Here is a 13,901-nt window from a genome sequence, read left to right as displayed (position 1 = left end):
AGAAATTGCATTAATGATGAACTAATGAATTTTTTTTTACCTCCTAATTGATAAACAGAAGAAGACAAATTTTGTTTGATAAACTAGTCCAAATTTATTTCATGCTAATAACGTAATATTCTTTTCATAATACAGTATAGAAATGCGTGGGAATTCATCGATTTCCCGGGCAGAGGGGTATTTTGGTAAAAAGAAAATCCGTTGTGAACCTTTCAATTGATAATGTTTGTTTTTGAATAATTTTGTCTCCAAGTAAGATTAGTCCAAAAAGATAAACTAATTCTCTGTTTTTAGCCAATTTAGAACTACTTGATCATTCATGATAGAGATATATTTTAATATCATTTTTCTATCTTGTTTGGTGGTTTAAGGTTAATCACGAACTCCCAATCAAGTTTCATCAAATATCAGTAGCTTTGTGTTTCAATCTCTTTTGTTTTGTTATTTCTAAATCTACTTAGAACTCCCTGACCATGGATATATTGTGCACTAATTCTTTCTTCTTCACTTTTAGCCATGAGGTAATTCCTCTGTTAGCTTGGCTATGGTATTTCCGACCTATTGCTAGTCCTTTTGATCCAGGAGGGTATTCTGGATTTAACAAGATTCACACTAGTCCCCTTTTACACATCCCTTCGCCATTATTTTCCGTCGGAAAACCTCCATATCCTGTCGTCAACCTTTTACTAGTATTGTTTTTTGTCAAGTCAATTAACAGGAGAGAGAGATAGTTGTATTTCCTCTCTACGGAAGAGTTGAATCTAGATTCATTCTCTCTCATAAGTTGGCCTTCTGAATGGGCCTAACTTTTAATAGGTCCCTTCATCATTGGACCCAGTTTATTTATTCGGGACCAGTTACATTTTATATGGTCGGGCCCAGTCCTCTTACCTTTTGGGCACTTCTTTTGGCCCAGGAGCTACAATTGGCCCCCACCTTATTTCTACTTGGTCGGCCTTTTGATCCTGATAAGACAATTTCGACTCCTTTGGAAACGCTATAAGCTTTGATGCTAGTTAGCACAATTCTTTCAGCCCCGATCTTGCTTGTACGCTTAACCGATCTTGATTCCCCGTCTCACCTCTCATCTTTCGCAGGCTATCTGCGTTTTCTTACTGGATTTGGCAAGCGTTTTGGCTTGGGTTTCGTTAGCAACCCATGTTACCAGGCGCCCGATTACGATCTCTTTGGATTGTGGTGGGGCATAATTTCTCTTTCGAGAGAATTTTGGTGGGGCTATCTGGAATCTTTGGGTTTCGCTTTTGAGAAATCACTTGGTTTCCATGAAGTTATGTATTTCTTTTTCCATAAGCTTCTTCTATTGTGGTTTGAACAATTTTAGGTTTATAATTGGTGGACTCGATTGAGGTGGTGTTTTGGCGGCTACTTACCACTAGACATATGTGTTTCTTTTGAGCGATCGTGGGTATGGTCTCGGGTTTGGCTGGGAGACCGCTAGTTTTGAGAAGATTTACGTGGCGACTTCAACTATAACCGTGGAAGTTACAAGTTGGAGGGTGCGGTCAGAGTTATATTTTTCAATTTTTTGCTCTGTTATTGTAACTTTACTTCTCATTTTCTAAAACTTTGATCTATAAATAACACAATGTTCACAACTTAAAATAAAACTACTTTTCTCATTCGTTGTACGAGAATACTTGAACTTTTTTGTGTATAAATGATAATGTTATAGTGATAAGAGATTATGTTGTGTTATGCAATCACAGAGTGACGGAAGACAAAGTGTGGTGCTTCATATATGGGTTGTTAAGTTTGTAACCATCCAACTCAAAACTACTTGGCAATGAGTGGAGATGACCTAGACCTTATATTCTTGGTTGCTATATACACATTTTCCCATGTGGGACTATTCTCACACGTCCCTTCACGTCTGGAGACTGGAGTTCTTTGAGCCTAACACGTGTATTTCTTTGAACGACGTGGGGCATGTGTGACTTTTAAGCCCATCACGTGTGGGCCTAGTTAAGATACCATGTTAAGTTTGTGGCAATCGAACTCAAAATCAATTGGCAATGAGTGAAGTTAACCTAAGCCTTATATTCTTGGTTGCTAGATACCAATTTTTTCATGTGAGACTATTCTCACATGGATTTGGACACTTTTTTTCTATTAACACATTTTAAAACCGTAATGCCCAAAAATACTAAAACAAACTATTGTGTTAGCATCTAAAAGGACAACCTTCATTTTCTTGTAGCCTTTATCAACACCTTAGATATAACGTGCCCTTACAAAGATGTATTATAAAGCAATCCTCTGTAATTATGTCAATAGAACACCAAGTAGGAGTGACTTTTATAAAAATTGAAGCACTCTTTCCTAATGTCACTTTTTTTTTGTTGAACTCTTTCCTAATGTCACTTATAAAAATATTATAGGAAGTGGCAAATCAACAATATTGTTGGTCGAATGATATTGTTGGTCGAATGATATTGTTGGTGAACCCCTTAGCTAGGGTTTTATTAGAGGAATGGAAGTAGAAAGAGATTGTGTTGGTTGAGAGTCGAATGTGTTTGCGTTTTCATTGAGATAAACAAGAGTGACCAAGAGGTGACGGAGAGTGATGCTGACTAATCAAATCGGTGGTCTGACGACCAGAAGGAAGAACATCTGGATTCGGGATAAGAAGAGTATTACTTACTGAATGGAGGAGGAGGGAGGGGGTAGGTAGTTTAGTGATAAAGATTTAACCTAGTTGTCTCCGTACAATTACCATCTGATGCTTCTGATTTCTGACCAGGACGAAAGAAGATATTCTATCTTATATTTATGATCATCCTCTATACTACTATATTATATCCCCTCCCTCCCCCCCCACCCCCCCCCCCCCCCCCCCCCCTCCCCCATTAAATTAAACCCTAAATAATTTCCCTACCTTCTCTTCTAATGCTGTCATTAATTGATGAAAAATTAGCTGGACCTAGTAGACCCCCCTCCTCTTGCTAGACCTTGATATTGACCTTCGACCACTCCATCCTCTTGTTGGGATCAAACCCAACCACAATAAGACTCATGTTATAATGTATCTTACATTTTTGTAAATCACTAGAACCAAAACTAGTAGCTCTATTAGGAGAAAGACAATTACTAACTGTAATTTTGTGCTTAAGGGAGAGCCCACAAGAGATATCGAAAAGAAAGATAAGAGGGGGAGAGAGTGTGAGATAATCGACGGCGAAATGAAAATGTTAAACATATATATATGTCAAAATTTGGGCCATAAAATTTTCAGTATCATTGTTGATGAGATCCAAAATCTTACATGTAGAATTTTTGTTAAGAATTTATATCAAATTCTTAGTGGGGTAACTCTAAATTTAGTTGAGGAGTGATAGGACTAAATAGAACTGAACAAAGACTTGCTCACATGAAGTGTTAAAGGCGCAGCAGCATCTTGAAGTATTAAAAGCACCTCCAAAGTGTTAAAGAAACCTCCCTTAAAACAGACAGGAGAAGACTATGAATAGAAAAATGCGTCTTTAACAAAAACGGGGACAACAATCTTTCCCTTCACACGTTGGACTTTGAAGACCATTTTCCTTATTACAATAAGATCTGAAAGACTTTAATAAACCTAAGCTCTGATACAATTTCTTTTTGTGTGGTCTTGGGTTTTAGGATGGGAAGTGTTAAAAGACGGTCGGTAAAACAGATTCTAAGGGAGCGTGTGACGAAAAGAGGCACCTTTAACACTTCTGCGTGTTAAAACTCCCCTTTTACTTGCCCCAAGTGGTTTTAGATTCACACCAAAAGCTAGCTCAGAAGGTGAGAGTTCCCCTCACTTAAAAAATGACCACCATCCCTCCTAACTAACGTGGGACCACCGCCCCTCCTAACTAATGTGCGACCAACGGGAACAAAACACAATCCACTTTCGATTTAAATATGAACGTAAAAGTAGATGGAAGTATATCGATTTAAATATGAAGGTAAAAGTAGATGGAAGTATACAAGTTAAAATAACCATTTTGCTCGACGAACACTCACATGTTAGAATTTCAAATAAGTTGGGCCATGAGCACCCCTCGAGTAAATGCTTCCACAGCCAGCTAACCAAAATGAGAGAGCGAAAAAAGATTGATAGACAATTTCTTTTTCTTTTTTTTTTTCCTGAAAAACCAGCATATTATAAGGGATATGAATCCGTCTCTCGAACTCCACACCTAGATGAATCTGTCTCTCGAACCCGAGACCTAGAAGATAAAAACCAACTTAACAAGCACTCCAACCAAGGGATGCTTACAGCAGTTGATCCCTCTTGGCCAATTTGTTAACTATTATTAATCACTTATAGTAGTTCACCCACTCAGACATTGACCCATTAAGGGGGGAAAGCTGAAAAATGTAAGGAAACACCCCCATAGCCAAACAGTGTTTTCCTGAATTGCAGCCAAGTTTAGAAAATTTTTTTTATCCAAAAACCAGATCATCATATAATCTTATTTCAACTAATATAAGTACTTGTTAAATGGTTGTTAAACAATACAAGGGCAAACTGCTCTCTCAAATCCCTAAGAGCATCTCCAATGGGACACTCAATCTCTAACACTTAGAGTGCCACATATGACTCTTTGGAGTTTTTGTTAAAAAATCATCTCCAATGGAACACTTTGTTACACACTCTATTATGAGTTGGACACATTTATTATAGAGTGTCTAGAGAGAGAATCTCTAAAATGAGAGTGTCTACTTGAGACACTCCAAGGTCCAACGGATAAACATACAACATAGGGAATCCATTTTGCTCACCTAGAAAACTTCATCTACATTTGATTCCGGGTTAATTTCGATAACCAATTCCCAAGTACCTCCTATCTTAACAGATGCAGTTTTTTTGTTCTAACAAACCTGTTGAGACCAAAGCATGGTGGTGGTGCTCCAACATTAAGCAGAAGATGAAAACCACGTAAATCCTGTCAGGAAAATAAAAATGGAATCCATTTGTATCATACAAACCTCATATGTATAATATGAAACTTGGCGTCATATGTTTGTTTGCAACCTCATTGCGACATCACAAACTACTATAGCTATTGCATGTCTTTACTAGATCGTGCCTTCTTTTTTGCTTTATGGTCTTTCGTCTTCGTGGATGTCAATAAGTTAAGTTGTATATTCTTTTGCTTTTCTCTTGTGGATTGGGTTTGCCTATCGTGGTCGAAGGCTTGTGGAAATCTACTGATATTTCTGACCTAGCTATTATGTCAGGACATATTATTCTTACAGACATACTTACGGAGGCGAAGCTTGTGATTTTTAGTTGGAAGGTCCTAAACTAGGGTTTCAAGGAGATGTTTTTGAGATTCCAGACTTCGGATGTTGAAAATCCCGCTTGGAAGCGCTTAAATCTTAAAACCCGAACAACTAAATTTGCTTTTGAAGCATTGGCTATTACTTAATACTTACCATAACTGATGTTCCAGTTCTTTTCCTTGGCCGGGCACATAACAGTACAAACATGTCCCTGTTCAAGAAAATATATAATGGTGAGTCGAGAAGATATATAATCAATACGTCATTCTAAGGGAGCTACTCTAGCTGCTGGAACTAAAACACTTTCTACTAACTTTTTTATGAAATTAGTTTTCATCTCACAGTCCTAACCCTACCTTTCCCATAATGCAGACTGGAAACGCTAGTATACGACATGTTTCGGGTAATCAATAAAGTGGCTGATGGCAACTTTCACCAAATGTCCAAATCAAATCAGAGAATCAAGTCGGATAAGTTTTTTTTTTTTTTTTTCCTTTTTTGAGAATTCGACTACGATCTACGTGAGTCGTTCGTTACAAGGCATTGATACATCATGAAGATGTGATAAACACGATAACTGCCTAATTTAAACCAAGGAATGAAATTTCGGTCCGTCCAAAAGTGGAAACGTTTCGTAGAAATGTTTCGGTCAGTGTGGAAATCTTACAAATCTACAGAAACGATAGAAATATGATGCAATTATGTATAACAAGATTATTAAACCATAATGAAGCATAAAAACGATGTTTAACATTATCTATTAGTTTAAAGGAGTATTAACAATTACACAATTACTTCCGGGAGTAAATTGAATAACTTCTTGGCTATAACACCCAAACAATAACATTCTTACTGATAATAGTTAATAGTTAACAAACTATGTTAGTTTGAGAATGTATCGTCAATTACACAGTTATATCAGGGTGTTACTAAGACAAAATCAATTTAGGCAGTTAAGTCAAGGCGTAAATCATTCAAATAGATTTAAAAACCATGAAAAACATAACATAAAAATCAAGAGAGATCTAAGAGAAATGAAGATAAAAAAGACGAAGGAAGGGATATGTTTCTAGTATTAGTCTCTCTGGTTTTTTTGCTAGATTTCTACTGTCGGTCGAAATTTCCATCATTTCTATGGAAATTTCGATATTTCCAACAACTTCGGTGGAAATTTCGATCATGTCGGTGGAAACTATGCAGGAAATAGTTGTAAGTGTTATTTCGTGCACCTAATCTCACTTTAGGAAACGTTTCGCGGAAAGTTTCATTCCTTGATTTAAACCAAGAATGAAAGAGGCCTAAAGCCCAACAACATGAAAGAGGCCTAAAGCCCGACAAATTTATTACATCATTTACTTTATTTATAGCCTAAATTATATGGGATAAATCTTGATGGCAAACTACTTCCACCGAGACTCGATCCCTCAACCTCATGGGCTTAAGAGGGGTGTCCAACCGCTGCACCAAAGGCTGGTGGACAAGTCGGATAAGTCGAGACCAAGGATACTTGCACAATTGAGTGCTTTGGTCAAATTTCACTGAGTTGGGTATCAGAAACGGTCAAGGGTATCTCTTTCAGCTCACTTATGCACAAAACAAAACGGTCAAGGGACTATCTATGTGATCCACGATCCAAACCAGTGGGAGATGCAAAGAAAACAATTCATAAAACTGAAGGTCTACACACAAATTTCACCTACATTTTGTGACACTGGATAAGTATGTCTCTGGAAGAATCTGCCATACAGTTGATTGGTTCGAAAAGTGCAAGCCTGCAAAACTTCTCAAGTGCCCCATTCCTTTACATGTTGTTGAGTGAAGTTCTGCAGCAAATAACCCTATCAAACAAGGACTCAATTCTCATTTAATATATAATATAGAGAAATTTTGTCATGAAATCCATCTTATTGAGACATTCATTTTTTCAAACATGACACCAACCCAAATTCTAGTGCAACGCTCGTCTTATGAGCCGAAATGGCTTTTTCAGAATCCAAATTGAATGCAGAAGATCTGTATATAAATTACCAGTAATGACAACATTAAAACATTTCCAATACGCATTGACTTAAGAAATTCTTTTAAGAAAAACATGAGACGCGTAAATTAAGTAATATGGCTTCTTGGCAACTGATACTAATCTTAAGCAACACAACAGTATATTTGAGTTGGCGCCCTATGAACTTGAGATTAAATGAATAAGATTCTTTTAACCTTCAAATTGAGTAAATAAAGCATTTAAGAATGTAATTCTACAAAGTACAAAATACGGTGTTCCCAAAAGACATAGTTTGCTGTCAAATAAGATATTTTTATCATGATTTCAGTAGGTGAATAATAAACTGTGACCAGTTACATGTAGTTGAATCTAGGTGCTTTAAGTGAAAAAGATGAAAGTGAAAAGACGAAGGCATGGGCTCATCACAAACATCCGAATTTGTGGAATTTCTATTTGAAATAAAACATACCTTAGTTGGATGTAAACAGAACTTGGAGATACAGAGAGCATTCGAATTCTGCGTACCTATGCTTACCCTTTGGGTGCAATCCAAATACGAGGTAATCTTGGACCACCTTGCTACGAAGCATCTGCACCGGAAGATAGCAATCAAGGAAGCTGGTCTACTTTCCAAAGCTTGTACTAGTTTACATCAAACAACTGCCTCGGGAGCCTCTCGTTGAAGTTTACCAATAAGGGCTGAGATCATGACTTGTGTTCTGTTTTATTTGTTACCCTTTTCCTTCATTTCATTTTTTCTTTCCACATTCTTTTCAATTTGTCCATTTTGTAATTAATATTTTGTTTCTCAAAACAAAATCTTTGAAAGAAAAAAATGACAAACCAAAAAAAAGAGATAGGTAAAGACAGCTAATTTCAGAACAAGTTCCAGACGATTAAACTTGAGTTAATGGTACATGTGAGTTTGTAACTAATCCTAAATTAGCTTTAAGATGGATGAAACAGAGAAGCTCAGAAGTACGCATATGTTGGAAACCAAGTTGATGAGTCGATCAATCTCAATAGGTGTTTCTGTTTCATAATCAGACAACATACACCCAAAAGAAAAATAAGTAACCAAGCTTGTTGACACTCAAAGGGGTAGTGTTATGGACATATTGAAATCCTAAACCATTATTTCTAAATCATGGGGAGTTGAATAAGTGTGTATGAACTGATTATGCATAAATAGCTCATTTACAGAAAATTAAATTGATTTCTCGAAAAAATTTAGTAACATGTATTAGAGGTCATACCTCAAAAAGCTAAAAGTTACATTAGCATTGGTCTACTCCTATATAGAAGTTTAACCAAAAAATCGCTATCCCTATTATTGCAATTGGATATAACAAGTTTTATATCCTAAAAAATTAAGCAATACCTCACAAGGACCAATTTCACGCTTCCTTGCTTCATCCAATACACATACATGAGCTTCAAAGTGAAAAGACGAAGTCATGGGTTCATCACAAGCATCCGAATTTGTGGCATTTCTATTTGAAGTTGATTTGCCTCTTCCTCAAACTACAAAGACCAACTTCAGAAAAAAGCCACCCAGATGCCAAAATAACGGTTCTCTGTAAAGAGGAAAGGAAAGCCAAGTATTAGAGATGAAAGCAGAAAGCCAGGTTTCTAGTTATTGAGTCAGCTAATTCAAGTCATGCAGGGAGGATCCATTCACATGTTACATAAAGGGATAACGAATAGACGATTCTGTCGTGCTGCATGTGGACTTGGATGTCTCGTGCCTAGGTACTTGACATGGCACATCCCACAAATAAATGGAACAACAGGACCCAAATATGACATGCCCAATTTATTTACTCAATACTCAAGGTCTAACTCTACTTTTTAGTGGATAATGGAAGTACAATGAAGTCAATCTCTGAAGTCAAGAAGGCCATGCATAAAGTAAAGGAAGCTCGTACTAAAGGAACGCAAGTTGCAGTCAAGCGAGAAAAGCTCAAGAAGGTTTTGATTTTCAGCGCAACCGAGGGTCAGGAACGAACCTATCACAACTCCGAAGTGGGGAGGCTGATTTAGCAGGTATGCTACTTGGCAGCCTTCTTGGCCGAGTGGCCCAGGGGTAGTTTGGGTTGTCTTAGTTATCTTCTATCCAACAAGAAAGCCAAGTTTCTGATCACATCTTCCTTACTCGTTATTTATGCTTAATTCTAGTATAATTTAGTTCTTTCAGCACATAGTTCTTAAAGCTTCCACATGTGCCACCTTCAATAGATAATATGATTGTCTCGTAGCTCACTATGAATGCATTATTTCTCACAATATTTAATAGAAGAAAAATGGAGTTTTAATTTTTTTTAACAGGAACAAGTTAGTATGTGTATCAATTGTCTAATAAATAAACAAATTAATCAATTGATATATGTACATAAATATAACAAATAAGAACAAGTACATCAGAGAAATATTACCGATCAATTTGCAGATGAAGTTTTCAGCATCAAAGTCCAGCAAGAGGTAAGAGTACATAATCTAAGCCGATTCTACTCCACAATTCCTCTCTGCAACGTCATCATTCCCTAAAATAACATTCTCAAGGAACCAAACAGCATGAGCTTTACATTGAACGGGAAGTTGCTTGAATAACGCAGTGTGAGTAAATGAATCAGGCTGAACCCCAGTCTCTAGCATCCGGTTATACAATATTATAGCATCATCCCACGAACCCAAATTGCAGATCTCACTTATGAGGATCGTATAGGTATATTTGTTGGGAAATAACCCTCTTTCCTCCATTTCATCAAAAAGCCAGAATGCCTCCTCTATGAACCCATCTCTACATAGACCATTAATGAGAGCATTATAAGATATTACATTTGGCGAGATTCCCTTCCTTTGCATCTCCGAGAAAAAACCAAACGCTAGTTTCCTAATCCCTTCACCTGCGTGTGCATGAATCAAGATCGTATAGGTGACAACTGTAGGAGATAATCCTGTTCTAAGCATTTCATAGAACACCTTCCTCGCTTTCCTTAGGTTCCCATTCACTGAGTGTGCATGAATAACCGAAGTATATGTCACATGATCAAGAACAAGACCATCTCGAACCATCTTCTGCAATAGCCGATTGACTTCATCCATATCTCCTAGTTTGCAAAGGCCATCTACCAAAACATTGTAGGTAATTAAGTTACTTGGGAAACCCTTAGCCGTCATTTCTTCTTGCAGAGTAAACGCCTGGGATGCATCCCCGAGCTTCATTTCACGCATTATCCTGGTTGTATACACATAAGAGTCTGGCTGCAACCCTTTCCGCAGCATCTCACTCAAGAACCCCTTAGCAAGTGTCACATTTCCCATTTTGTAAGCTCCATTTAGAAGAACAGTATAGGTGCACACGTCAGGAAAAATCCCATAATTAATCATATCTTCTTTGAGCTCCCAAGCCCCCTTCAAATCTCCCAAACGACAGAGACCATCAATAAGAGTATTGAAGGTAACAACAGTAGGAGATAATAGCTTATATCTTAGCTCATCAAACAACAGGAAAGCCTCACTTAAGTTACCTACATTAATATACCCATAAATTAAAGTGTTGTAAGAAAGTACATTAGGGACCAAATTCTTCTTCGACATATAATAAAACTGTTCTCTAGCCTCAACCATCTTCCCCAACTTGCAAAGTCCGTGCATGAGTGTGTTATACGTAACTACTGTCGGAAAAGCACCTTTATCTTCCATCTCATTCCCGAGTTCTAAAGCTTCGGCAAGTCTTCCTTTTCTACAATACCCACAAATTAGAGGGTTATAAGTGAATGTCGATACTTCCAACCCAGAAATCAGCATATCCTTAATCAAACCCTTGGCTTGATCCAGCTGCCCTTTTCTTGACAACCCACTGATCAACACATTATAGGTAACGGCATTTGGGGTACAACCTCTCCGCTGCATTTGCGACAAGAGATCAAGAGCTTCTTCTACCTCTCCTTCCTTACAGAAAGAATCAAGCAACGTATTATAAGTAACAATTGTCGGTCGAATCCCAAACTCATTCATAGTCGTATAAACTTCTCTAGCTTTGTTTACAAGATCCCTGTCTCTAAGAACCCTAAGAATTCTATTACAATTCTTGACATTGGGTGAAAACCCTTTTCTTATCATCTTATGAAAAGTGGATAAACAAAATTCCGCCATGGAAGCTCTTGTATAAATCCATAGCAATAAATCAAGGAGCTTACTTGAAGCCTCCAAATTCCTATATCCTCCATTAATCAAAAGGTCCACTATACCATGTAGATTAGCATTCACAGCCCTTTCCATGACAGAGTAAGCTGATCTCATTAGGTTTTTCTCAGCAAGAATATCCAAAATGGCAATAAAAACAAATTCAGAGCGCTTAAAACTAGGTTGAATTTCAGCCCATCGGAAGAACCTCACAGCAATCCTGGGTTTCTTCCTAATGGAATTGAGAGCACAAAGGAACAAATCTGGGTCGGAAATTATAGGTTGAAATCTATCAGAAACCCAAAAATTATGGGTAAATGCCCATTTATTGTGTTTAAGGGTATTGAAAATTAATTCACCAAAATCAGTGACTGGAAAAGTTTTATTGGTGGAGTTTTTCAAGCAAGAAGTACAGAAAGAGGGGAAAAATCGCACCTTGATATGAAATGATTGAAAGGATCGATTGGTAGATGCTAGGGCTTTTGAAGCTCTAGCACAAAAGATCATACTTTGAAGAGGAAGAAGCAATGGGTAGGTTAGAGACTAGCTTGGGAGCTCTCCCTCTTTAGGTTTTCGTCATTACTGTAATAAGTTTATAATCTCTCTCCCTCATCGCCATTGATGGCGTCGGCTTCAGCTAAGAAAGTGATAGGGCTTCACAGTCAGTAGGAGAAAAAGAAATGGGTTAATTTTTTTTTAACCCCAATTTGTGACCAATTAGCCGTTTTGGCTCTAATTGTGCCAAGACTTTGTTTTTTGACCTCATTTTTGTATTTTCTTTATTCTTTTCAAATTCATTCTTCTTTTTTCTCTACTGAATTTAATAATTTCAAGTGTACTCCAAACGAAATTCTAATTTCGAAAACATTTTAATTTGCCTAAACTTTGAAGAAAGGAGCTCTAGTGTGTCTAAAACTCGAAGTGAGAAGCATTTTATTAGTGTATAGACAATCAAGTTAGAGCAATCAAGGAGCTCGTATGACTTTCAAAGATTCGCCCCCTCTCAGAGCTGTGACGTATCATCACAAACTCGAAAGGAATTGTCGGTATATCCCAATGACATACACCATGACTGTTGGTACTGTTATGTAAGAAAGATAGTTTATTTACGCCTCGACTAAACTTTTTTCCGTCTAACTTGGTTAAACCAAAAGTAAGAGTACTGATAGACAATACTTACTTATTGTCCATGTGTAAGAGCATCTCTAATGCAAAATTCAAAAAAGAACTTGATTAGTCTTATATGTCAAGTTCGAATTTAATTTTTCGTTCTTAGGTGATGGAAATAGAGATCTTCAATTCTTTTTTGTCTCCAATGCAAAACTCAAAAAAACTCAAACTGTCTTATGTGTCAAGGCTCAACTGAGTTTCTATTTCTTAGAGCATCTCCAATGCAAGACTCAATCTTAAAATCTTAAGTGCCACCTAGGACTTTAGAGATTTTTTTGAGAAAAAACCTCTCCAATGCAAAACTCAATTGAGATCTTAAGATGATGTGGAAGCATTAAGTTTTCAGATGTCTCAACTAGAAGCTCTATTTTTGAGATCTCTTTTGAGAGTCTTAAATGTCCTAGTCATCAAATTTAATTTTTGGACCAATAGTCTCAACCACTTTTTCTTATTAAATGTATGTGTGACATGTGTATCTATTAGAGTCTTTTAGAGTGTTGCATTGGAGAAGGACTTGAATTAGAGACACTCAAGTTAGCCACATAGGAGAGAGAATCTCAATTGAGACTCAACACATAAGCCAATTAGAGTATTTTTTTAGTTTTGCATTGGAGATGCTCTTAGAGCATCTCCAATGCAAAACTCAAAAAAATCTCTACTTATCATATGTGTCAAGTTCCAATTGAGATTCTCACTCCTGTGTAGTGGAAATAGAGATCTTCAACTGTTTTTGTCTCCAATGCAAAACTCTAAACTTCTCTTATTTAGTTATGTGTCGTAATTATTTTTGTAAAGAAATAATTAGTTATATGGAAAACTCGATTTCTATTGGCTATAGTTCAAATATTGATGAGTTGGACAATTACAGATATCTCAAGAGGACACTTTATTTCTAGAGTGTCCTCTTGAGATATCTTTATTCCACCCTCGACACGTCATCTTAGAGATCTAAATAGAGTGTTGCACTGGAGAGAGTTTTCAAGCAAAAACTCTAAAAATTCTATGTGGCACTCAGAGTTTCTAAGATTGAGTGTTGCATTGGAGATGCTCTTAAATGTCAATATTGAGATACTCAATGCAAAAGACATCTCCAATGCAACCCTCTAAAAACTTAAAAATAACTTTGGTATCATTTCCTAGATGGTTAGATTTGCTTTTAATATTGAGTGGCCAATTGAGATCCTCAAAAGAAATCTCAGAGCATCTCCAATGCAACACATCATCTTAGAAACTCTGAGTGTCACATATGATTTTTAGAGTTCTTTCTTAA

General features: G+C 36.9%; 1 protein-coding gene across 15 annotated transcripts; it reads right to left on the bottom strand.

The window, feature by feature from the left end:
• Positions 1-4,450: 4,450 nt before the first annotated feature.
• LOC147540124 (Pentatricopeptide repeat (PPR) superfamily protein) lies at positions 4,451-12,172 on the bottom strand. Of its 15 annotated transcripts, none has more exons than XM_086641026.1 (8): positions 9,709-12,170; positions 8,655-8,850; positions 7,799-8,305; positions 7,216-7,287; positions 6,975-7,097; positions 5,428-5,485; positions 4,712-4,934; positions 4,451-4,563 (listed from the first exon to the last, which is right to left on the bottom strand). In XM_086641026.1, exon 1 carries the CDS (start codon positions 11,966-11,968, stop codon positions 9,770-9,772), a length of 2,199 nt encoding a protein of 732 aa, XP_086497152.1. In that variant the 5' UTR covers positions 11,969-12,170; the 3' UTR covers positions 4,451-4,563; positions 4,712-4,934; positions 5,428-5,485; positions 6,975-7,097; positions 7,216-7,287; positions 7,799-8,305; positions 8,655-8,850; positions 9,709-9,769. The 15 variants fall into 15 exon arrangements, with proteins under 15 accessions (XP_086497152.1, XP_086497148.1, XP_086497149.1 ...); XM_086641022.1 differs by having other exon boundaries at positions 7,743-7,863; positions 9,709-12,159; XM_086641023.1 differs by having other exon boundaries at positions 7,799-7,863; positions 9,709-12,159.
• Between the last annotated feature and the right edge of the window lie 1,729 nt (positions 12,173-13,901).

This window comes from Eschscholzia californica, unplaced genomic scaffold (assembly GCF_041429995.1).
Source record: "Eschscholzia californica isolate CP2 unplaced genomic scaffold, dmEscCali1.0.p SCAF_5, whole genome shotgun sequence".
Lineage (NCBI taxonomy): Eukaryota > Viridiplantae > Streptophyta > Magnoliopsida > Ranunculales > Papaveraceae > Eschscholzia > Eschscholzia californica.
The sequence above is the reverse complement of the archived record's forward strand: the minus strand, read 5'-3'. Positions and strand labels throughout refer to the sequence as shown.

Excerpts from the sequence above, each read along its gene's own strand:
- LOC147540124 (XM_086641024.1), bottom strand. The coding sequence starts at position 11,968 with ATGATCTTTTGTGCTAGAGCTTCAAAAGCCCTAGCATCTACCAATCGA.